The following is a 27422-nucleotide window of genomic DNA, read 5'->3' as shown; positions in this document are numbered from 1 at the left end:
AAATACTTACCATACAAATACCAAATTATCATCTTCCAACTCCTATCGTAACTGCAATTTCAACTTTGCAAGGTCTAACAAATCCAAAAAAAATGTTTCCTCTTTCTGCCACAACCAGGCTGTGAATCATTATCCAGTTTCACACACACCAAATCCGAGTGTATTTGGTGGAAGAAGCCTGAACTAAAATCTGATGCAGGGTGTATTTTTGGAAGACACTTACTAGGCAGTCCTACCAGCTGACAAGTGGTTCTACTGCCCTACTGTTCGATCTAGCTGGAACTAGCACCTCTGTAAAAACTCAAATCATGGAGAAAGAAAATGGGCACTACAGCAAAATCTCAGGGGCTAAATCCAGGACAAAATTAACAGTTGAGAAAGAAATTTTATTTCAAGCTTCTAAGGGGTTATTACAAACAATAGAGAATAAAAACATTAAAAACTATTTAAAAAGTAATTGTCCCTTTAAAATAAAGATTCAAGCAGGTTTAACAATGAAGTATGCTATTCAATGAAGTTTTAAAAAAAGATTTAAAAAGTATTGGTTTTGCTGTATTTGCTAATCCTTTATAAAAAAGCTGGGCATAAATACTTCGTGCATTCATATGCATTATTTGGTGTTTCAATATTATATAACTTGGTACAGTATTTAAGATATCACTGCAAAAGAGTTCAAACACAGTGCATTTATAAATAATGGAGTCATTATAAATCACATTGCAAACATACCTTGCCATTTTCATTGTTACAAATTCAGTATCTCAGTGAAGGTAGGAATAAAGTAGCTACAACAATCAATATCTTGACTTTATTTTTTTTTCTTTTTAATATAAAAATGCAGTTCTGGAAACCCACCCTCCTTCTTCCCCCTGCCCAAACATAATGCTTTACTTCTTAAAAATAAAAATAAAGTACTAATTCTATATACATCACATGTACCATACAAAAATGTATCCAAAGTTTCTATTGCTACCAAAGTGTTCTAAATTAAAAGTTACATAAATCCCCTCATTGGAAACAAAAGATTACAAGTTACCAAAAAATCAAATTACACACAAACCATCAAGTTAATTTATACAATTTCCAATACATTTTCTCCCAAAGCAAGTTGTCGTCTCATGTGCCTGTATAAAAATGCATATCAATATATTTGTCAATTTTATTTTTCATTATAAAGCAAATTAATACATTTTCTACAATAAATAAAACACAGGGAGGCACACATATCAACAAAATTAAATCAATGGGAGTTAAATGGGATATGGTTTTGAAAGAAAAAATGTGCTTGTAGGCTTTAAGCCAGTTTTTTTTTTTAAACAAAAACAATCTTAAGTTATTTTGGGCAACAATGGAGTGTTTTTGGTGATTTGCAAGTGATGTACATAGTATAATTTTTTTCTTGATGTCTTTCCCACAAAGTACCCTCCAAAATAATGCAACTTCCTTTCTTAAAATACATATTTGTAATCGTAAATTTACATCAATCTTAAATACGTGGTACTTTGTGCAAAGAGCAACAATTTACACAAACATTCAGAAGTCTTTTTCAGAAGCTACAGACCAAGGAAGAAATGATACAAGCAGCACCATATTGTATATGATTTAGGCAAACATATTGGATGCCATTTTGATATTAGGCTTTAAGATCCACTAAACACCTTCAGCTGGAAGATGGTGCTTAGGTAATTTAACCTCAAAAAGAAAGAAAAAAAAAAGTAAAAAAGCATGGAAACAAAACAACTCCCTCCCCAGCAAAATTATAAAAGGAATTAAAGAGCTACTTCTAAAATCAGAATAAGTTAAGTGTTGAATATACATTTATGTACAATTATGAACACTATGAACAAGACATTTTAAACAGATTTAGTGGAAAATCCTCCAAACTACAACACGATAAAATCATGAATCAATATGGCAATGGTGATTTAGAAGAATTGCTCAACTATTTCAAGTTTGCAGAACTCAGCCACTGAATCAACAATTAAGGGGTTGTATCTTCAATACATTCTTTTAGACAAAGAGGTTCAATTAGTAGAGTTCAAGTCTGTGTGGTATTTTTCATGCCTTGGTAGAATCTCTGTTAGTCAATATCACTGAAGTCACTGACTGGTTCTCCATGGACTCGACTCAGGTGATTCATAGCACGATCAAAAGCAATTCTTACTGCTTTTCGTATGCTTGAGTTACGTCCTTCCATCATTTTTAACTTGTCTATGGTCTCATCTATCCCAAGGGGAACCATTTTGGATTTGGGAAGCCACTGCCTGTAAGAAAGGGTAAAATAAGTATGTTAAATATAGAATAAAAATCAAGAAGTTTGTCCAAAAATGTCGGTGCTGCTATAGTGTTTCTCATACAGCATATCAGGTTTACAGTCTATAAATAAAACTGATACAATTCCTTTTAAGATGGTACTTACTTGCCTTAAATATTTTAAGAATATGAAATATTAAGAAAGCCTCTTCCACAAAACAAAGAGTACAATCCAATTCAAAGATACTTATTTAATGATTGATAGCAAGTATCAACTTAAAAAAAAATACCATGAAATACTGATACAGTTTTAATTTAAGAACAGGCAGCAGCAACTAACAATTAACAATGCTCAAGATTCACTTGGGGCAGTTTGTTTCTCTTCTTTCTTTCATTTCCACTATTACAAGGAATTTGCAGATGATGAATTTTTGCCTGCATTTAAGACATCTCAATTTGGTCTTTGGGGAAAGCAAAACTGTCAAGGAAGTTCTGCACAGTGTGCTTTTACACTGAAGTATGAAATCCCACTAGTTCAGTATTCAGAGTATTTCTCCATCTTAAGCTCCATGAACATCATTAATTTCTGGGTGTAGAAGAGTGATAATGAAAAAACCTCTGCATTCCATTCTTCTAGTTAAAGCAAAATATTTTATAGATGAAATATTCTCAATATTTAATTAAGAAGTGTAAAGTAAATTTACTTCATTTCCGTAAATATTTATCTTAAACCTGGTTGAAGTTATAGGTATTAAGGAAAACAAAAATCAGGTATATTAATGACTATCTCTTAAAGTATGTTACCGTAGTCTGCAATCTCAACCCTGCAAATGGCAGAAGCCATGCTTCTGTTTAAAAACAGAACCTCAGTTTGGAAGTCCATTTGGAGCCAAATCATGTGTAATTCAGACAGTAAAGTTCAATATAAAACACTTTATTGAAAGATTTTTTTTAAAAAACTGAATAAAATTGTCAGTTGAAATATTATTTTTATTAAAGCACTCTAAACTACAAACCTACCGTACTGAGCACACACACTGAAACCAAAAAAATGTCAAGAGTCAGTACAAGGATACAGACAAAACAATAAAGAATCGTAACACCAGCATGATAGGCAGCAGTCTAACCATTATCAGTTTTAATACACATCACAGAGAAGTTTTAGAGAAGGTATTTTTAACAGAAAGCTTGCCCAGTCCTCCAGAAGCAAGCAGTGAAGGTGAAGAAACAAATATGATTATCTGAAAAGGTAATCCATAGGTGATAGAAGCTGGTATCACATACTGAAGATGACATATACCCTGCAAGTGAATGGTAGTCATACACATGGGTTCAGGAGTAAAAGACTAAAGGGAGTTAAGAGGGACGAGTGCCAAAATAATCAGGATAAAAGAACCATAACCAAAAAAAATTTGGGGGAGTGAGGATGGAGGGGAAAGGGGCTGGAAAAGTATTTAGCCTTTCCTGTCCATCTATGCAGAGTATACGTTAAAGCCAGCTTCACAGAATACTTGCAAGATTTAGGACCAGAAGGATTTAAGTTGGATGACTCCCAAGGTCAAGAAGCAATCACAGCAATTAAGAAAGTCGCTAGGGAGAGTACACATTACACTTGTGATACCAATAAGAAAAAATGAGAAACAGAACACCGAACATGTTTAAATTTGGATGTTCTCCATGAACAAAAGGAGAATGCAGGCTCTTGTGGAATCCTGTGCAACTGAACAAAGGAGATCATGAAGAAGTACCAATTAATTAAGAAAAAAACTGAAGAACAGAGAGAGCAAGGCAAAGAATCATGATTATGCCAAAGGATCTATGGGGACAGAAAAGCAACCATCCGTTCTGAATTTCAGACAGTAAGTTATTTAGGTGATACCGTATTGAGATGGAGTCAGGAGAATGGCAGCATTACGAGGCATCACATATAACCAGCTAAAGGGGAAAATGATTACCTGAAAGTGTAAGCAAATTCAAGAGTAAAATTGAGATACAAAAAGATTCAAAACTAGCTTGACCTGTGTAGAAACACGGAGGGGGGAGAGGGATTAAGAAGAACACAGGAAAGAAATATGCAAGTTGATGAAAGGAAAAAAAGAGGGGTAGATGAAAAGTTTCCTTATCTGGCAAAAAAGAAAACCCAACAACCCAAAACAAAAAACAAACAACGTCCAAACATAACACACCACAAAAACCCAAACTAAACCAAACCAAACCAAACAAGCTAGCGGAAGGGAAGAGAATGTTTCATTGCGTGAATTATCCCTTCAGGCTCCACAGAGTATATTGCTAATAATGGAAGAAACAGAAAAAGGGAAGGTTTCATGAAAAAAAGTTAGGAAAGGCAAAGAATTTGAAATGAGAGTGTTACTAAAGCATTTACACAGGTTAAAAATTTAAAGAAAATGCACTTGAGCAGACTAGGAGGAAAAAAAGAAGTGTTGGCATTCAGAAAGCAATGATGAAGGCTGATACAGATAAATAATAAAGACTATTACCTTAAAAATTTCTTCCAAAGAAGCAATTTTATCAGGTCAATAAATAAAACCAGTTTGCAAATCAAACCAAAAGACTATTAATGACTTAAAAGTATTTTCTTCCAAACTGACCATAAAATGGTCTCTTTCAGTGATGATATTATGTCTTGGTCCAAGAATAGACTCAAATACAAAATTTTAACATTACAGTTGATACTTCCATAGGAAAGATATCCAAAGAAAGATAACGTTTCAATTTTTTTTTTTTTTTTTTTTTTTAGACTAAAGGTACAGGCTTTTAAATTTTCAAATCACTACATCAAACAATGCATTTCAATAACATACCAACTCCTTTTATTGTCAAAAAATAGTACTAAGAATAGCTTCTCATCTGATTTGGTCTGCATTTGTTCTCCGATTTTCAGTACATCCAGGGGTGGCACTGGTATAGTAACACCGTTGTGATGGCCAGCAACACGAGGCATCTTAGGGTCAATAATCTATAAGAGAGAAAAAAAGGATAGTTCCTAATTTTTAAAACTACATAATTTACTTTAAGAGGTATTAGAAATAAAGTTAATGGGGGAAAAAAAAAATATCACAAACTAAGCAGCCACTGCATATAAATTGGCTTTATGTTACACTTACATTACTTTTTGATACAAACTGAATAGGCATAGCAGAATCACAGGAGTAGATATAACTGGAAAAACTCTCTCTAGAGCATTTTTCACCCATATCAGTTCTTAAAGTTACACCTGAATTTTACTTAAGTACAAAATTCCAGACTGACAAGCACGTTTCAGAATGAGAAAAGTTGAACCAGGATTTCTAAAAGCCATAACTGGCCTCAAAGTCTGGGTTTTGAATTTCAGGTACCTTAAAGAAACAACCTATATTAAGGTGCAAATATTTGTCTCTGCAAAATACAAGCCCCACACTCATAATCTGGAGAAAAATCACCCTCTAAACAAGCAAAAAACTCCAACGGAAAAGCCTTAAATCAGAAATCACTTTCAAGTATCTTACATATCCAATTTAATGACTCTGTTTTCAGCAAAACATGCAGTTACAGTCACAAATTCTTTCTAAACAGAGTTGGGGGAGGAGGAAAGATGCTGCTCACACTAATCGGGCTGATGGAAAAACTCCTTCGTAGTCAGATCACAGCCTTATCAAGCACCCAGCTTCCACCAAAGAAAGAGGGGTTATATGGCTCCATGCCTGTCCCACCCATCTCTACCCTACAAACTCCTGTTGTTTTTCTAGCATCCACACTGGCACCAATCTTAATCCACGGTGAACTGATTATGGGAACTAAATCAACAGAAAGTTAACACTGTGGGAAGTTAGTAGAAATCAGGAGAACAACTTTCTTCTCTTGACGGAGCTTTAATTCCTCCATCAATTCTTCACACACTCAGATAAAGACACCAGTGCTGACACAGGAGTGGGCAGAAAAGGAGCCCTTTAGCGTTCAATTTAAGCTGATCATGACTGAAGGGCTAACACCATTCAAGAGACAAATCAAATCATCAAACTTTCAGCATCTGACCCAAGACTGTTTGAGTCACCCTCTGAGGACAAGTGCTCTGAATCTCACCTGCACAGGTTTTAACCTGACGCTATGATTACATTTCCAGATGTCCCCAGCACATTTATTGTGTAAGTCATGACTGTTCAGTCTATTACAAGCCATTGTGTATGACCTGTTTCTATAACGCTAAATGTGTGAAGTCAAACATGTTCTCAACAACATTTTCTCTGCAAGCTTTAAGTAGAATTGTGTGTATTTCTCCTAAAATAACATGGGCACAACAGCTTTACGTTTCCAGGACATCACTCACAACTGTATACAATCATTCAATTTATTCCAACTCTACCGGTAAGGTTTTTTGTTTCTTTAATGAACTGCAGAGTATTTTTATATTCATTTTGTAGCAGAAAATACCTTGTGGTTTCAACACTAACAAGATTAGGGACATGGTTTAGTGGTGAACTTGGCAGTCCTAGGTTAATGGTCAGACTTGATGATCTTGAAGGTCATTTCCAACCTGAATGATTCTATACGGCATCTGCCAAAGGCTTATTCAGGTGACCCTTTAAACAATAAAGTATATTGCAGAAACAGACTACTGAGAAAGGTGTGCTGGTTCTGGCTAGGACAGAATTATCTTTCTTCATAGTAGCTAGTATGGGGCTATGTTTCAGACGCAGGGATGTTTTTGTTACCGCCGAGCAGCGCTTGCACAGAGCCAAGGCCTTTTCTGTCCCTCACCCCACCCCACCAGCGGGTGGGCTGGGGGAGCGCAAGGAGCTGGGAGGGGACACAGCTGGTCCCAACTGACCAAAGGGATATCCCACACCACATGACAATATAAAGCTGGGGGAAGAAGGAAGGGGGGGGTGTTCAGAGTGATGGTGTTCATCTTCCCAAGTAACCGTTACGTGTGACGGAGCCCTGCTGCCCTGGGGATGGCTGAGCACCTGCCTGCCCATGGGAGTGGTGAATGAATTCCTTGTTTTGCTTTGCTTGTGTGCACAGCTTTTGCTTTACCTGTTAAACTGTCTTTATCTCAGCCCAAGGGTTTTCTCACTTTTACTCTTCCAATTCTCTCCCCCATCCCACCAGGGGGAAATAAGTGAGCAGCTGTGTGAGGCTTAGTTGCCAGCTAGGGTTAAACCACAACAGGTATTGCAAATCTCAAAATACAGGTAGGGTAGTAGAGATTATTGACTCAACATTTGATCTTGCAATAATTTTACCATGCATCCAGTTTGTAAAGAGGGCAGAATAATCCACCTTTATTCAATCTGAATAGGAATTCATCAGTTACCTTAAGTTCACACCCCAATATTTTCAGACCAGAAACAGTAGTGCATTGATGGGAAGCTGTGTACTTACCAGAGCTGGATAAGAGGGATATCCACTGCATTTGGCCCACACTACTTTTAGAGGCTCAAGAACAGATGTTGCAGCATCAGTTGAAATCCACATACTGCTATGCCCAACTTCTAAGAACAAATAATAATTAAACATAAAATTAAAATGTTAAAGAATGAAATCTCAGACAAATCTTCTGCAGTTCTTCACTTCTTCATCAGTTTCTCATGACCATTAGAATCCAGATACCAATACCACCTTTCATGTACATACCAATAAAACCAGGTAACATTCATAACGCTCTTCAAATGATATTAGTACTTCAATCTAAGCCTACAGATACAGAATGAGGTTTTAGACACTTCTACAAACAGCGTAACTTAGAACACCTTAATTCTCAGAAGGGAAGTGTTTGTCAAATTCTAATAATCCTTTCCCTTTGAAAAAGCTCAAAAGAAAACATAAAATTATGGTACCCCAAATAAGCCATTTCTTTTGAAACTGCAATGACAACCCTGTCAAAGAGATGATGCTACTGAAGATGCAAATTGCATGGTATGTTTCCAGAGTTTTGGATATCCATAGTAGGATTAGCACCTGATAACTTACAATGCTTCTCTGGTATGCCTTTCTATTCTTATGCCTAAATTCTAATCTGCATTTTAAATTCTACTTATTTATTTACGTTTAATCAGCCCCTGCCCAGCCCCTTCCCGCAGCAAAGTTCAAGAAGACCAACAGGGTTCAAGGAAGCGGCTGCAGTAGCAGTTTCTTCCCAACAGAAAACTGAGTTTATCTTACTGCTCACTTCTACCACAACCCTTCATTTTCTTCTCTGTTGCTCACTACTGCACTGAAGCATGAGACAGGCTGAAACCTTCTGGTCAACCAGAACCACATTTATAATGCATGCATGCAGATATACATTCTATCTCAACATCACAAAAAGTACTGGAAAAAAGTGGTTTCAGACCTTGTAAGAGTCTGAAAAAGCAAGGAAAATTTGTTTAAGGTGATCACAAAACAAACAAAAAAAAAGTCAATCATTTCCCACAATATATTCCAGGTCAATTTTCAGCCACAGGCCAATTAATTCAATTATAATTTATTTTGAAGGTATGTTATCAACACCTCAAGAAAATACTTCATTGGGAAGTCTAACTCTAGGGATTCACAACTATGTAACATCAGGTATCAAAATGCACTAGTTCATGGTAACTTGTCACCACAGCATAACGAGACGTTAGATGTTTTTGAAACTAAAAGTTGGTTTATGTTCTATAATGGGTGTGGGTATCACAAATGCAACTTTTCCCGTGTCTTTAAGACCTGAACAAGTCTCCTAAAGAAAACAAGGATCTTTGCTACCAATCCCAGCAGGCTTTACAGAGGTCTTTAATTAGTGCATTCTATTATATAAAACCATAAAACCAATCTGTTTATTTACACTATTTCTTACTGAACTACATAACCCTGGAAAAAACAGTTCCTAAATTCATTTACTATTTTATTTATTTGTTCCTTTCTGTATCTTTTTAGAGAGGTCATTCTAGGACATTCTTCACTTTCTCCTTAAAAGCAGTAATAATATTCTTCAGTTGTACAAACATGTAATACACAGAAATAAATTACATACAGGCATTCTTATACTGCTAAGAGAAAAGCAGACTACATAAAATACTGGACATTATGAAACACACATTAAATCCAGATGAATCATTTCAGTAGTATCTCAGAATAAAACAACCAGAGCTACTACTAACACAATAGTAAAAGCAATCTAGGCAACTTCTTTATTTCTCTATTAATACCAGTATGTTAAGTATTCACATGCCAGTTAGAAGGAATCATGAAAGTTTAGATTGATGTATCCTTCATACATAAACTATTTTGAAAAAAAATAAAGAAAATAGAGAGAACTGTATCTCGTACTTAAAACCAGTACAAGTCTCTTCTTCAGGGCATCTAACAAAAAAGAAAAGAAACCTGCATTATTCCCAGCTACAGAACTGATAGGAAAGAAAGAAAATGGCATTTTAATGCCGAGTAGAAGCACAACGTGTCAGGAAGCATACAGCCAGATTCCCTCAGAGATTTCTCAGGTGTATACACAGTAGAGAAGAGTCTCAGAATTTTTCCTAGTCGAAATGTATTCCATATGGTGATAGGGGGTTAACTACACTAGCACATACAGTTACTAGTTTTCTTTTATAATGTAAACCCCCCTTTACTTCCTCAAGCCATGAGAGACAGCATTTAAGTTAGCAGTCAGGCCAACATACTGCTAAAGATTTTATATAACAGTACTCTCACCAGCTGAAAACCAACAGTACCGAAATACCACCAGACATAAGACCCTGCATAGTTTAAGATAAGGATGTCTTCTTACACTTTTCATTCCCTTAAAGACTTTCTACTTATAATATTTTTAAAACGACTAGCATCTGTTTCAATACCATTCTCCTAACAGAGTCACTGTGTTTAATCTTCTGTGTTAAGTTCAGCAAAACACCCATTAGGTGCCACAAGCCTCAAAACTTTAAGGCACTTCAGCCTTCAAAAACAGAGCTAAGAAATTCACACCCAGTGCCTGCATAGCTTTCAGCAAGGAGTGCGAGCTCTTCACAGGCCAATTTTATTTTAAACCAGAAACTTCAGCCACAAACAGGAAAGTCTACTTTACTGAAAGATGATCAGATTAATAGTGCACAGTGCTGAGGGTTTTTTTGTGAGTTTTTTCTTCGTTCATGGTGGTGTGGCTCATGTTTTGTTTTTTTTTTACATAGAATAAACTTCAATTTTAACACCTAAATCTGCAGACAAATCCATTAACACTGAGCATATTTAAGCTCCAAAACTACTGCCACCCAAGAGGTAGCTGTGGCATCTGCAGTGTAGATTTACCATTTGTGCTAAAGAACAATCCATCAAGACCTTTCTTTTACTGTGTAACTCTTGGCTGGACAGTGTTCTCTCTGCTGTCGATGTTACCTGTTGAAATGAAGACCACACAGAGGGGAAAGCTATTTTGAGTCAAACGCAGCAAAATGTTCCCCTACAATGTGACCCTGCCCACCAGTCTGATGTGACTGAAAGGGAAAACAGCAACTAGACACTGCTGGAAAAAAATACTGTTGCTAAGATTTACCGAGGAAAAAAAACCTGACAAGAAGGTGAATCAACTGGCTGGACGAAGATGGGGACAAAGAACTGAAAAAACTGGGACAAAGAGCACCTGGGAACAGGAGAACATCAGGGAACAAGGCATAGCCAGGCAAAAGGATCAGACAAGGTTCAAGAGGACAGGGGGAAGAACACATTGCCACTTTTGATGCAGCAACTTCCTGACCCTGCTAAGGAATTCACGACCTACAAACCTCAGGACATCTCTGTATACAGCAGCTATTAATGAAAACCACTCATAGCACGTGCCTATTCATCTTCCAGTGCTCCTGCACATCAAGGACAACAAGCTATTACATATAGATAATTCTATTTGAAAACCAAAAAACCTCTCCTATTAAACCTACAAGTCCAAGCCCCAAAGTTAAACAGAATTCTGAGTCACTTTTGAAACTTTACTTCATCCTCTGTGTTTATATCTCAATACAAACTTCATATTTGAATACAGAACTTATTTTTCCATAATAACTTGTCCAGTACACTGAGTGGACCAGCCCCTAAAGCGTATCTCAGTCTTACAAGTCAGAAGTGCTGAACAGCACTGTTACAGAAAACAGCATGCCCTAACTTGCACACTTGGCTTTGTGATTTCAATAGCACTCTTATACTGAAATATGTTAGTCCAAACACTAACAATGTTATATGTGCACTACAATGATCACATCTATTAATCAATGCAAAACCGCATCCCGTCATAATTGCAGGACTCTATGTACCATACTGCAGGTTCTGAGAGAGCATCCTGTAAACAGAAACAAGATTTTCCTTGGACCTGAAGACAGCAGAAATGCAAGAACTGTATTTGTTTCTAAAGCATTTAGAAATTACTGTTTGAGATATTTTGCCAAAAATGAACAACGCTTAAGTTTCTTTGTAAAATCTGGGATTTTACTAATGAAAGTAAATCATGTTAAAATTCCCCGTTATGCACAGACTGTAAGCAGGAATATTCACCTCACTCCTACTTATTTCCTCTTCTTGATATGCTGAGGTAACAGGGTGCAGAAAGCAGACAAAAGAGCTCATATTAGATAGAATACAGAGTAACATAAAATAATGCTGTTAAGTGTCATATGGTCCTCCTTTTAGGCAGCTGTAGAATGTATCTGAGAACAAAGAATTAAGAGAGATCAAGGAGAATTCTGAAAAAACAAGAACAGAAACTTGAAGTGGAAATTGTTAAATTTAAGACTACCCAGGACAGAGTAAGAAAAGCAAATGATAAAGTTTAAATACCGTATGGTTACCATACAGGTAACAAAGATACTAAAACTGAAAGTACTGAAGCATTAGCTGACAACAGATTAGCTTTAAGAAAGGAAGACAAAACCTGATCATATAAGGAGGAAAGAACAGACTAAGGCAAACAAAGAGCCAGATAAAAGCACTAGAAAGACACGAAAGAGTCCTGGACAAGAAACACCCGTGATGAGCGAGAGAAGAGCTGCAAGGTCAGAAACTAAAGTCAGGCCTGCTAGACGCTGCAAGGCTGAAACACAGTTCTACCTACGGAAGAGAAGACGTACTTAAAGTTTGTAATGCAATGAAAATACTAAACAGGTAAAAAACATACCAACAGAACAGTTCTTTCCCTAAAATTTGTTATTTTACTATCCTCTACATTCCTAGAAAACTCCACTTCCTTCCAAATTCAAGTTTTTCCTGAATCAAAGCAGACCATGTCTTACTCATCTGTCAACATGTCTATACAGAACAGTATACGAGGAGTACGTTCTAAATCAAAAAGCCGAACAAGGAAAAATATCTATGGAACCACAAGTAGTGCTTCAGGCCAAGTTTCATTTGTATTACTAGAGTAGCTTGCGCACTTTAAATACCATTTATTAAGCAAAAAACCAAAATCAGGCACCATTTTCTTCAGTCTTTAAAGAATTAAAAGCAGAAACCAGTGGTTTCTGCAATGCTATCAACCCCACTTTCAGGATGTTTAATATATTTCAACAGCGAAAACAGAATGCTAGAATCTGTGAAATAGATGGACAAAATTATAGACATTCAATATTATTAAGAACGCAAATTATAGTTACCAGCTGCAATTCTTGCTGCTTTGGCATAGTTCCCATTTTCAATGCATGATATCAATTCACTTCGGTCTTCCAGTGTGTGTCTTCGTATAAGTGCAGGTTTTCCTTTACCACATTTCGGTAGGCTGAAACTACCAAAGTATTAATATTAAAACCATCATTTGATAACTAAAATTGTTCACTATAAAGCAAGACTTAAAAAAAATAATTTAAAATTCATCAGTACACCGTAAAACCAGAGCCGCAAGCTCTAACACATTTTAAGTAACAAACACAAACTACAACATAAAAGCCAAAACCTCAGATTATTTTCATGTACAGATTTGCCTGGTTATCAGCAAAAGACAAAGAGTACGTGACTGCATCTCAATTGCTCTGCAGGTTATACATGCACAAATGACAGAAGCTGCTTTGTCTTCAGTGTTGAGTGGACACTGGCCAAATGAAAACACGTTCCCTCTGCTCCAACAGTTCCATTACATAGGAAACACAATTATTTTGTCTTTCATTTTTCACTACAAATTCAAGTCCTTCAATTGCAGAGCACCTATACGCAAAATGGGAAATTTGTTCTCTGCACACTTATGTAAGAGATCACAGAATTTGAGCAGTAATTATTCTAAATCAACTCCTCAATATATCACATTTACAAGAGATGCAATATTCAGTTCTCTTTGTTTCCGAAAGTCTGTTTTGCCTGCGTCAATGAGCACATTAACACCATTCCCTTAAACAGTTTAATACTCATCTTGAACACATGAATAAAGCCTTCTTCTTTTCCTCCAACAGATTTACCCTGTACTCCCGTATGCCCCATCCTCATAGCTCTGGAATGGAGACAGCTACCTTTTACCCAGAGATTAGCGTGCTTTTACATGATACGCACCACTGGTTATGGAAAAATATTTATCAATGGTGGCAGAGGTGACCACTCTGACAGTCTATCTTTAACAGACTTCACAAAGAGAAGGTCAATAGTAGGTATACAGGTACTATCGTCACTGCAGTAACTAGACAGTAATCCAAACCACAGACTGATAATCTACAGTTTCACAGCTACCGAATTTACCTTGCCTGTGTACAAAACTCTGCTTTGGAAATGGCTTCTCTCCTTCCCTCACCAAAATAAACACACCCATTGCTACTGACAGGATTAGGAAGGTAACTAAACCAAGATACTATACGCACAAATATGTATATGTATCTACATAGTGCAAAAGACGCATAAGTATAAAGTGTAACTGCCCGAATCTGCAATAACCTGAATTGATCAAAAGAATACTAGTGATCATGAAAGTTGTCTCAGATTTGATACACAACTGAGAAAATCAAAAGATACTCTTCTTTTAAAAAATCTACGCATCCTCCGATGTGGGTCACAAGCAGTATAGAAAACTGATCTATTCAGTTCCAATTCTGTGTTTTGGATTTACAGTTTTACCTTGAGTTACACAAAAGACTGTTACTAGATGAAATACTAGATTCTGATGCACAGCGGCGACGAGGTTCAACTTTTCTTCCCGGAGTATCATCTAATGCTCTCTCTTTACTTCCATCTCCAAAACCATTTGACAGACCTACAGCATAACACAAAAATAAATTGCATCAAACCAGAAACCACACCATTTTCATTAACAACTTTTTGCTTTCATTATTTTCTGCACTTCAAGTATTTTGATGTGATGAAAAAGAACAAACGTGAACATTAACAACATATTTCATTTCAAAACACAGTATTATAAATAGGAGGTTCCTGTAGTCCAGATTTTAAAGATAGGATGGAAATTTGGGTATCATAAAAAAAGGTGAAGATTGTAATATGGGAAGTGCCAAATGGAATATCAAATCAGTTTTTCTATGTAATGTTTCCAACCACTATGACAGTCAGGCTGCAGAAGTTGGGTAGGAAAAACAAGAAAAAACAAAACACCAAACGTTACAAACCAGGCAAATTTACTAATGACCACAACACTCATTTGAATGCAATGTTACACCCTTAGGTCAAGAAAACCCTTTTCAAACACTGGAAGTAAAGAGTGGTAGGGATTCCCTCCTGATGCTATCTATTTCTTCCTGAAAGTCCTTCTATTTTAGTAAATTCAGACGGACATCATCAAGCCTGTTCTCTGTGTTCAACAGTTATATGCACATTACTACTTCTGACTATCCTTCCCCTGGCACAAGTTTACATACATCCAAGGATATTACATGTTAATTTCACAACTGTAATGAAAACATTAAAAAGGCATTTATATTACAAACTACTGATTTGATGGGCTGCCAACAATCCCACTCTGGGTTTGCTAATTCACAAACAGTATGGTTCCTATTAAGCCACTTCCATATTTGATTAAATAGACAAGTTAAGAGGTTTGAAATACTGTTTTAAAGACTTTTCTCCAAGGGCAGGGGGTGGTGGTGGTGTGTGTGTTTGTGTACATTAGGACTTAAGACAGAATCCAACACAGCCTCGGGAATATCAACAGAAACAAACTGGCTAGAGACAATGGTACTAGCCTGCAAACAGCTACTGCAAGCTGTAGACTGCAAAGAGAACAAAATTTTAACACTAATTCAATTCTGAGCACACTTATTTCCTTATAATGAAGTTCTTACTTAAGGCATACAACCAGCATGCTTCTCATACTGCAAGAGCGAGCTACCCATCCCAGCCACCCTATTATCAGTGTCTTAAAGGTCATTGTGATCTTTGTTCATTCAGACATAGTCAAATAACCTTATATAACTTCACATGCCCCTCCATAAGGCATTATACTGTAAGACTTTACTAGTTTTAATTCTTCCAGTATGTCTTATATGAAGACCTCTGCAAAGAAGGCTGACAACTAAGGAACTTGAGCTTAGCAAGTTATTTTGTACAATCCAGTCATGTTTCAAGGCATTCCATACAGCAATTAAAGGGATTTCCCCCTCCTCCCCAGGAGACCTTCCATTTGGATTGTCAACACAATTTTAGATTTTTTAAGAGAAAAATGGAGAATTTATTTAATGGTCGGAAAGATTTATAGATAAGCATTCTCTTTCACTGTCATTTAGTTTGCATTGTAGAACATTCATTTAAGAGAGTGTTTTTTAACTTCTGTATTTGCCTTTGATTTCCTATGCAAAAAAAAAAAAAAAAAAAGAAAATGAAAATATAAAGGTAGCATTGTCTCAAGTGTTCAAGCACCAAACTACAGGCTATTGATTAATCTTGTTCTCGTTCTCAGCAAGTCAGTACAAATAGCTGGAGATTAAGAAGTTCAGTCTCAGACTATGCTGAAAGACCTGTCAAAACAGAGTATGCTTTATGAGAAAGCTTCAGTTCCCCTACACACTATTGCAGCACACTTCCCACAGCATCTGAAATGAAAAGCTGAAAGAACATTCTGCAAAGATAAAAAGAAATAAAAGAGATATCTCAGAACTCTGCAAATAACTATTTTTTAATTCTTAGACATCCTGTCAGACCTATTTTTCAAGTAAGGTGTAGAAACGGTTTTGTTTTCATTCTGCCACAAGCCAGAGACACATTACTCAAGTTACCATTCAGGCATCCAGCTAATCTCAATCAGCTATCAGCAGAAGCAAGTCAGATCACAGATTAAATTTTAAAGACAAAGTAATTATTGCTACCAGAGGCAGAGCACAGTTCAGTTCCCAATAGACCAAGAAAGTAGAAGGAAACAGCTGTTTATTCTTGTAAAACTATGTATAAAATGTTTAATCATATGTATGCCAAACATGGCTTGGCAACATATCTCTGTGCACACCAGTTCTGTACGTGTATGTATATCCAGGACAAAAAAAAAATTAGGGACTAGATTTACATTTTGATTGCTTCAATCAGTTTATGATCATGCTGCCACGGAAACAGCCATTCTTTCTGGCGTTCATCTGCCATTTTTTTTCTCCTCATCACCACATCAGTACCAAAAAATACATGGTTGTGGTAGTGAACTAGTTTTCAGTGATGCACTGGGCAAAGCAACCACGCGGTTGCCTGACTGCCGATGCTGAGAAACAAGGGATGCAACAGAAACGCACAGCTATAGCAACAGAGACAGCTCTCTGCAGTAGCTGTCAAGCCCTATACTAGCTTAGACTCATACTGTAGGTTATGTTTATTTAATGACTCATTTAATTCACTAACTTAGGTTTTTAAGATTACAGTAAGCAAAGTTTTTCCAGCCTGTAGAATGGTTACTAACAGTGGGGAAAAAAACTTTTCTGACAAATAGGGAATATTAAAATGCAACGAATTCAGAGCTTCTCACACACATTTCTCTCTTGCTTGTGGAAGTATGAAAACCAAAGCACGTGCAGGCTATCAGCAGGAGTAATCTTCCTGAATAACAAGCCCCAAATTACATGAGCTTACACAATCCACAAGACTCAAATTTATACAGTCCACTCTTCAAAAATTATAAGGAACATACATTATTTTAAGAAAGGAATACCTGAATGCTTATTTTAAACGAAACACACTCAGATCTTGTCACAGATGCAGCAGTTCCTAAGTGACCTTGTAACTTGCCAGAAGAATCCAGGCAATAAAATGCAAGTGCTTTATGGTATTATCAATGCGCAAAAATTAAACAGATATACTACATTTATATGCTGTAACAGGGAATTTGGGTTTCTTCACTCATTACGAAACTCATTCTCCCATGAATCAAGAAACACTCCATCTCCTGTAGCTACTAGAATAAGTGAGATGAAAGAACACCGTTTGCTTCAAGGAATTTGCATTTTATTGGCTCGAAAGATATTACTAATAAGATCAAATAAAAAGAATCCATAGGAGAAGTAACTCATCCTGCTTTGAGGGCTAGTAGCCTGGGTAAGCTTGCAACAAACTTCTATGAGTTACTCACATTTTCCAAAAGCTCATGATTTAGCTATATCAAATGAGCTTTCTCTGCAGTCATGGAGAGAACTTTTATTAGGTCAGGTACTTAACTTCTTACACATACCTCCTCACCAACACCCTTGATTAAGAACAACCTCCCTCACCACAAAAATCCCAAACAAACTAAAACCTTGAATTAGTGGACGATTCCTTTATATTTTCCCCTCTGTTCTTAAGCTTCATCAAAAAAGCAATGCACTAAGGGGCAGAACTCAACTTTTTTCATTTAAAAAAATAATATTCACAAATAGTGAGGTCTGCTATTGATCTTAAATGCAGGGTTCCTGTAATTTCCAATCTTCAGTTTTAGACTTTAATTTACATAGAAAGTTTACTGCTATGTCAATAATGCTATATAACACAACAATTAAAAAAAAAATTGCTAACAAACAACTACAAACGGAAGAAAATAAAAAGGCAAGCCAAAAATCATCAACTTAATACTTTTTCACAGGTTTCTCACTACCCTGAAAACTGTATTCATAAGGGAAAGTTGTCTCAACAGTAAGATTTTATTCTTACTTCCACTGACTACCCACATCAAAGCAAGTTAGAATCTTGTTGCCCATAGCAAATTAATGGAAGCAGGAAAAGGTAACTCTTGAAAAGACAGCAGAAATTCAGAAAAAGTGACAGAACAAAACTCAGGATAGTTCGAGGAGCAGCATGCTCCATCAGTGTACAAAATGCTGCCATGGAATACAGAATTGTGCATTTCAGACTGTGATCGCATCTTGTAGTTCTGCTGGAACAAAAATAAAGAAACAGAACTTGTATAAAATTATCTAAAGCAATTAAAACTTCGTTATACACAGCTTGATGCAAAACTAAGCATATCCAAATGTAAGGTGAAGTGTTGTATTAAAACCACAGCTGAAGAGCTGAGAAATAGTGAAAATCATTAAATAACTTCAACCACTAAATAAGTGGGAGCATTCAAAAAAACTAATGCACACAGCGCACCAGCACTTAACACAACAATATTTAAGTTCATTTTACCAAGCAAGGACTAACCCAGTCCTGACTTGTGCACTTACCCAGCACCAGTGATGTTAAGTCTTCATTAAAAAATACATATTAGAGAAAAATGTGTATTTTTTAGTAAAACTACATAAATGCACAAAAATAGGTAAAAACATTTTTTTTTTGTACACTTCTCCAAGGAAGATTAGACTGGTTTTGGGGGAAGGGAAGAGGATGGAGATGGAACATTCTTAACTAATCTGCTCTCACAGAGCATGTTCTGGGAATAAGAATGCTGGGACTGGTAAAAATCTGCGACCAATTTGTGTCACATATACTACAACATGTACAACTTCATAACTTACGGAAATGGGGCAATATATTGAATGAAGAGCATAGTTTCATATATGTCAAAGACTTCCTCCAACAGTGTTCATTTTTTTTTTTGTTTTAAGGATGGCTGGTGTCTCCAACATGATCCAAAATAATTACTTCAAATGTAATTGTCTTTCTGCGTTCCAAAATGATCAGTTAATTGAATTCCATTCCATGTTGAGGATAACAGAAAATAATTAGGATCCAAAGAGATAAATACCCAGCATGATATTAGTTAATATGAGAACCTGGAAGACAGTGAAAAAGCCATTAAGTCTCTCTGAAAGGAAACAGAGCTTTCAAATAAATAAGCCATCCTTACAGCAGTGTCCAGAGACAGTGAGAATGCTACAAGTGTTCCATGTATTCTAACACTAATGCTCAGCTAAAGTTTCCAAAAGGGCAAAACTAGATTAAAGTTTCACTTAGATTCTGTCCTCCTTCTTGAAAAAGAAAATATATGCAAGTCATTGAAAGCACAGAATACAACCTCCACGTGCATGATATGCATCAAGAACATGGTTCTGAAATGTATCTAAAAATCCCTCCAGTAAGAGTAAGAAGGGGGATGACCCTAATTTAAGAGGATTTATATATACAAGTATGCACAGGCAGGATAAAGGAATACCTTAAGGTAATAAATAGTAAGAAGTCACTGTATTCTTAAATATGCAAACCTCAAAAACAGATGCACTGCAGCAACAGGAAGGTATCCACAAAGTTGGTGAAAAGTGAATCTTAGAGCAACCCTACAAACGTCTACTTCCAACACTAGTGGAGTGCAATAAGAATACTAGACATAATCCTTCTTTTCAGAACACACAGATGAGTATCTGAGTACATCAAAGTTTACAGGTTTTAAAACAGTCTTCAGTATGCAGCCAAAATGGGAACCAGTTACTCTCAAAGATGATGAAGTTTCGTGTGAAGAGTCCCCCTGGATATAAAGCTTTTAAAACTTGCTGAAAATTTGGTCATGGCCAAAGATGGCAAAGAAAGCTCAGTGTGAGCCCATGACACGGTACCTACACACTGAACAGCAGCAGCTTTCAGTACCCTAAATAGAAATATTTCACCTTTGTTGGTTTAAGTAACACATAAATTAATACAGTTTGGTGGTTCACTGAATAATCAGTGTGATATGTTTCAAAAGAGTGCTTAAGAATTTGAAATATAGAAATAAGAAGTGTCTTTGGCTAATCAGATGAGAGTCTGCTAAAACAGCTGAATCTGAATTGCTCATCAGAAAGGAAAAGTAATCAACATTTAATAACTACAGCTTCCAAAATATAAGGATTTTCTGTTGCTCTGTGCACAACACTAGGATCACCGTCTAGGATGATTTGTTCAAGACATTTTAAAATATACAAGTCTGAGGCAACACTAGTGTAGGAGCTTGAAAACATTCCAGAAAAATCTGAAAGGAAAAAGAGAGCATACAAGCAGAAACGTTTCTCAAAAAAAAAAAAAAAAAAAAAAAGGTTTACAACAACTTCTAGAGAGTATCATTTGTGTCTCTGGTATAGAAAAGACTGATGACGGTAGTAGTACAGTAGAAAATGCCATTAAAAAGTGCAAGCACAAAACTTGAAGAATTTAAATCTAACTTTACAAACTGAATTCTTTAGTCAGCTCTAGTTTATATGATTTATGACATGTAAAACACACAGATGACTAAATTCCAATATTTAAGTGCCTGAATCACACATAGGTCAATGGTAATCATTCAAGATAAAAGAAATATCATTGCTATAGAAAGTCTATAGTATTTAGGATCATTTACTTTAATTATCGTGACAAAGACTACTTATGAGGATCTGAGATCACAGTCTTTTTTCCAAGCATTTTTTCTGAATTATGCAGCAATGCAAACAGTAAAGATCTTCAGGAAAAAAAATATTTTCTTACACATTTTCCATTTGAAGATTTCTATTTTCTCACCTAACAGATCTTGATATAAATTAAAAGAAAGAAAAAAAAATAAAGCAGTAAAAATTATTTTTCTTCTCAATTTATATTGAAAAAGCACGATAATTACCTATCAATATACTGCATCTAACACCTAGCAATCCTTCAGAGCAGTCCACCACAACTCACAAAGGCAACCTAATCCATTTCCGAAACGGAACTAACTTCTTTTTCTTAAATTACTATGTAAAAGATTTTATACAGAGCTTTTACCAACATTTTTTTTCTTTTTTGAAAGTAAATGTTTCCTTGTAATTGTGAGAACATTAATTGCTTGGCATAGTATCCAAAGAAAAGGAAACAGACAGATGAACTTTAGAGCTCTCTACATATGCACATCCAGCAATCCTACTCTGTTAAAAACAAAATAAATAATTTGCCAATCATTTGCCTTCTACAGCTATTTTAAAAAACTGTTTATTAATTTGTGCCTCATTCTAGGACAGGGAACAGAAACTGAAGTTGCCATCTGAAAGAAAGATGAAGGCAGGAATGTTTACCAGAGATCTGCCGCTCCTGAGATGACATACAGGACAATGCAGTAAACTGCAAGTTCTTGAATTAGCCTGTTGCTTCATTAAGTTACCAGCTGCATTTGTGGACCTAAGCTTCCAGGCCTTTTGTACCCTGAGAGGTATTTTACACAAGGAGATGAAAACTTCAAGTGATTCAGTATAAAAGATCCAGTGTATGATCTGAATCATCTTACAGACTGTAACATCGCTTTAAAATTTATTCCAGCCTAGTAAAAAATTAATTGTGCTTGCAATCCTAAGACTGCCTTCCTGGCTTCAACAAAAGGAGCTGAAAAGACAAAACAACATGTTTCACTGCTCATGCAGTCAACCTGACACTGCTTGAAGCATTGTAAAGTGAAGATAATCAAGGGATATTAAACACCAACCCAGCGTTGCTATTTTTAGGCAGCACTGAACACAGAGTTAAAATTAAGGCCACCTTGCATATTGACACCATTGTATCTAATCAGATGAATCTATAGGATGTTCCCTGCCCCCTCCTTCAGATCTAAAATACTTTTCAACAAAAAGATATTTTTATAAAACTCGGTGTTACTTAATCATTCTTACCAGCTGATGATTAGTTCTTAACATCTGCTTTCATCTCCACTTTTTTCCAATTACATGTTGTTAGAAAGTAATTTCTGAGTGACAGCTGTATTATTACAGCTTTGGAGGGAGGAGAAAAGGAAAAATAAAGGAAGAAATGAAGGAAAAAATGGAAAATTAAGTGGGCAGAGAGTTTCCATGTTAGGATAGCATGGTCTGACAGTCCAAGTGAGAGCACAACCAATGAACACTGTTTGGGCACCAACAAAAGCAACTTTGTTTCAAGTATTTTACCTATTCTTGAGTAATACCTGTTTCTTTGTATGGGATACCTTCTCAACCTGTACACTTCCTCTATGCACACCAAAAAACCTGTGTCTGGGTACTACAACGGGAAACACTGAAGAGCGCTATCAAGCAAAACCATCCCAAAATACTGGCCTGTGTGTATGATACACTAAAAGAAAACATACTACCATAATTACTCTTTATGAAAGGAGGACCTCCCTCTATGCACGTAACTACATTACCTGTTCTCATCTAGGGGGAAAAAGTGGAAAGTCAAAAAAAACCAAAACAAACCAAACAATCCAACCCACGCACAAACTTTTTCTGAGCAACATTCATCTTGCAGTCAATCATGTAGGAACTGTGTCTCCCTCTCTCCACTCATAGTAGAATAAGCCCCAAGTCACTTCTATTTTTGCGTGTCAGGTTCAGTGCCTGAAGTTACTGTACCTTTAATGGTCCCCACCAACCCAAACTATTCTATGACATTGCAGATAGGTCAAATATAATGGTGATCTGCTCAACTCTAGCACCTGATGTACCTGATACAAGGGACTTCACGATATCTAAGCCTGTGAACTGGAAGACAGAAGGTTATTCTATACTCAGCCCCAACACCATGGCAAGTGTGTTCTTAATTTATAAGCACAGTATGGATCTCCAAATTCGTTATTAGGGTGGGTTTTTTTTTTAATATCTTCAATAAATCCCACACTTCTCTGTTTACCATCTGCACCACACAGAAAAATTAGTGTTAAATGCCACAGATGAAGCACATAAGGGACTATGACTTTATTTTTAGAAACCCAAACCTGGGACAAGAAATGAGCTAATATTTATTTTTTTTTGAAAAAAGAAAATACCAGAATACAGTAAAAGGCTCCACAATTCCTACAGCATCAAGAAGAACAGAAGGGCACGTAGAAATATTTTTTTTTATTATTACAGAAGATTAAGTTATACTGATCTCAGAGAACACAGCAATTTTAAGTCAGGTGCTAAAAATTAACATCTTAAAAATAACCCAAAAAATAGTACTTTCAAAGAAATTAACATGTTTAAAACCCAAGAAAAACTTCTGAAATATCAATGCATACTATAACTTAACGGATGCATACACTTCACAAGCCTTAAAAAAGAACAAAACCCCCATATACACAGCTGTTCATTAAGTCCCACCGCTCTTGCCTATGTTGCTCAAAATTCCCTCCAATAATATAAATCAAGAAATAAGGAAAGGATTTTTAATGGTGAGGAAGTTAATACTATGGTTCTTTAGATGAAATAAAAGGAACATTTATTCTCTTACATGTCATTGCAATTGCTGACTGGTATATAATAGTTTCCTTCCCCCCTCTTTCTGTCTTATGCGGTTATTTTATTCCACATTTATTACAACAATCACCTCCTCTTTCTCAAAACTTTTCCAGAAATTAAATTGGCAAAAACTTCAGCAGGGCTGCCAGAATTCCTGTCTAAAGCTTGAGTGGGCCAAATACAAATAAAGAAATTAAGCATTCAGTTGTTTTCAAATGTGTCCCCTTAAATTGGCTTATTTTCTTAGCAAATGGTCAAAGTTCCTTAGTGGCCTACCATCCCATTAAAAAAAAAAAAAAAAATTAAAAAAAAACACCAAACACACAGAAAAAAGCCCCAACCAAACTTGTAGAAAACCAAGCAAAAATCCACTATCATCTCCCCCAATAATTTTTGTACTGTTCTAGTCAAGCTTCATTTTCTCAGCCTCTTTGGTACTTATGGGCTGCTGTGCAGCCTAATTTTATCCTGACAACTCAGCAGTGGATGGAGCTCCCTGTAGTCCCTGTGTCCATACACTGACAAATCTAACATGCCAGAGGGTAATTCCTTTTAGGCCTTCGCAATCTCCAATGCTTTGTTTGTTTGCATGTACACCATAAAAAGTTTTAGGTTTTGAAACCTCCTGAAGGCAAACAGCTGAAGTTTTTGGATATCGCTAAGTACTTAGATAACTACACTTCACATCAGATTTTACAGGAAACAATCACTATGCATCTAAAGGAAAAAGAAAACAAAAAGAGTAGTTTTAATTCAAAGTACAATGACTCTAGATCTGTCAGTAGATATAGTCAAGTAGTCAAGTAACTGCATCTTACTCGTGAATATATGTATACATTATCATTCTTGTCAACGTTAATCAGATGAGTAATCATGACAATTTGTTTTTTCACTAAGCAATCTCTAGTTTAAGTTTTTTATTAACTTAGAGGATGTAAGTTATGTTCTTAGACATGCATGTTATACTTTCATTTCTTCCATTTAGAGAATGGTTCCTGAATGCTGCGTAAAGCTTGATTTTTAATCAAATTGGCTGGTGGTCCAGAGCGCCAAGGATTTATTAGAAATCAAGTACTGAAAGAATTCAAAAAAGAACCTGTGTTCTGTCTTACCCAGATATAATCTCTATACTTATCACACCAAATAAAATTTAAGTAAAAATGGTCATTGCTACAATACTAAATTGTATCAGATACAAGTGGAATTCACATAAAGGTAATTTGCAGACAGTCAAATGCTGGCAAACATTCTGTAGTGATTGGGCAGACACAAAGTCAGCCCAACATTTACTAATAGATTTAATAAGGTACGATTGTATGTTTGTTGTATAATGACAACTGCATGCAAAGCATATATTAAGAAATTATAAATTCCCTCATCCCCCCAAGAAATCCTGCGCTTTTTACTGTGTTAAAAACTAATTCAGTGATCCATGTTATAAATATTCGTTTATATCTGTTTCAGTGCCTTGAGAAAATCTGTGTAGCTAGAAGCAAGAATACCAAGTAAATTACATGTTTCACTTAATTTTTTTATTACTGCTATCTAGCCAAGAAATAATAAAAAGCCAACATACTGCACTATAATAATCACTATTTGCAATTTTAACTCTATAAATTAAAATTATTGTTTTAAGATATTATATTCTAAGTACTCACATAGTTTCTTACTAACTTAATATTTATGTAGTAGTTTCTAATTAAAATAGAGGGTGTAAACACAGTAACTGCAAATTACTATCCTAAATGTGTGAAACCAAGAACAACATGAAAATTTATTCTGAACCTAATCTAGCATTTTACAATGCTCAGAAGTTATCTTAAAATAATCATTTGTTCCAGGAGTTTATTCTACCTCTACACAACTGATAGAGGCAAAGTTTTAAATGGTCAGTAAAATCTACCTTCTATCCATTAATCAGTTTCATTTTTCTCAGATGTAATAACTGCACCAGCTGATTTCCTGACAAAAAAAAAAAAACAAAAACCCAACCAAAAAACAAAACCCCAAAACTACTCTTTGTAGCAAAAGAGGAAGGTAAGCATACAATGGATATTTTGAAAAGGCCATTGAACTGTTGCAGTTAAGATCTACCATGCCTAAACTTCAAGAATCATCAATCTCTGATGTGACCAAGATTTCCTAAATCAAAACAACCTATCTTCTTTTAGAAGTTGCTAGATACCATATGAAGTAAAACCAAGACACATCAAATATGTATAGGAAATTTTTACACATCTCTCCACTATGTACTTGTCAGTTTCCACATAGCAACTACGGAGAAAGATGTGCTGTATATCTAAGATGTGCTATATGTGATAATGCTCTAGTAGAAGGCTACAAAATTAAAATTTAAGGTTACATTATGCTATTGTTTCATATTTTTTTAACAAAGATTGACATATGAAGGGAGGTCTGAGTATTAAAGTGAACTGCTTTCAGTCCTCTTTGAAGGTAAGTCGCTGTGCAGTAATTGCCTATTTCTGAAAAAAGCTAGTAGTTCAGTAATTATTTTGTACATGAAAACTAACAACATATAGGACCACCACACTTATAAAATAGTATGCCAATGGATCCTGTATGTGCCTTTCTTGAAACTAAGTGGCAAGCACACCAACCTCAAATGTAATTCAAGAGAGCATAAAAGGCAGTCTATGAGTAACAAAACATCAGACAAAGTAGGTGTGGTTTTACTTAACTAGGTTAGCTTTAGCGTGTTCCTTTGAACTTCTTCATATAGGAATACATGTGAGTGACATGAAAGCAGGAAAAATTGAGGAGACCGAGTAAGGTGAAGCACAAAACAATAAAGCATCCTTAAGTAATGGCAAACCCCCCACAGTGGTTATAAAAAGATAAGGATGAAAAAAGATGTGACAGTGCAGCTCTTGATCACTTAAAAATTTCAATGCTTTGTACATCAAGCAAAGTCCTTTTAAATGATTTTTTTTCTTATATCCACTAGAACTGAGAATATATACCATTCATAGCAGTCAAAGAAAACAGTAATGCATTTTCAACAACAGTGATTGCTCGTTAAGTTGCTAACTCAAAAGAACACATGTAAAAAGCCTGAATCACATACCTTTTCTATCACGGTATGGCTTTGGAGGGAAAAGCTCATGTCTGCTGAATTCTTTTGAATCATAACGTTTCTTAGCAGCAGCATGAAATTAAAATATTGTGAAAAATAACCAGATAGAAAAAAATCCCAAACATACTACTGTATAATCTAATTTATTTTTATCAGAACAGAGACATCTGCATGAATCCACACTAGTTTGCATTATGCGAAAGTAAAACAATTCAACTCTGTTTAAATCCTGAAAAGCATCTGAGGTTTGTGCTGGTTTCCTGCTGAATCGTAGTTCAAAATAGCTGCCAACTGCAAATTGCTTAAATTAGTGTGGAGAGACAAGTCTGAGAATAACATGAGGAAAAAAATCTCCAACATGACAGCAAAGTATTTAGTTGTAAAGGGAAAAAGAATCACTGGAATAACACTTGATAAGCTGACACATCGGTACGGACCATATAAATCATACTATTAAAGAGTAACTAGAACACCTTCAGGTGAATTTAATATGGCTAAAACATTTCAATTCACATACACAGTCTCTTCTTGAACAAAGAAATTAAAGGTTTATATTTAAACACCCCCTAAGTATTAGTTCTATGTAAATTTAATTT

The 27422-nt window shown here is 35.7% G+C and overlaps 1 protein-coding gene across 9 annotated transcripts in view; it reads right to left on the bottom strand.

The window, feature by feature from the left end:
* Positions 1-365: 365 nt before the first annotated feature.
* The window catches only part of BRD1 (bromodomain containing 1), a 70771-nt gene continuing 43714 nt past the window's right edge, over positions 366-27422 (bottom strand). For 8 of the 9 annotated variants that reach the window (XM_040596808.1, XM_040596814.1, XM_040596809.1 and 5 more), the window contains 5 exons: positions 14284-14419; positions 12846-12973; positions 7636-7745; positions 5076-5230; positions 366-2264 (listed from right to left, as the gene is read on the bottom strand). In XM_040596808.1, the coding sequence (XP_040452742.1) occupies positions 2081-2264; positions 5076-5230; positions 7636-7745; positions 12846-12973; positions 14284-14419 (713 nt within the window). In that variant the 3' untranslated portion in view covers positions 366-2080. Of the gene's footprint in view, positions 2265-5075; positions 5231-7635; positions 7746-12845; positions 12974-14283; positions 14420-19131; positions 19341-27422 lie in introns of those variants that run through there. The other variant, XM_040596815.1, reaches the window with a different exon arrangement.

This window comes from Falco naumanni, chromosome 5, assembly GCF_017639655.2.
Source record: "Falco naumanni isolate bFalNau1 chromosome 5, bFalNau1.pat, whole genome shotgun sequence".
In the NCBI taxonomy this organism is placed as follows: Eukaryota; Metazoa; Chordata; class Aves; order Falconiformes; family Falconidae; genus Falco; species Falco naumanni.
This window is presented reverse-complemented; position numbering and strand designations above follow the sequence as displayed.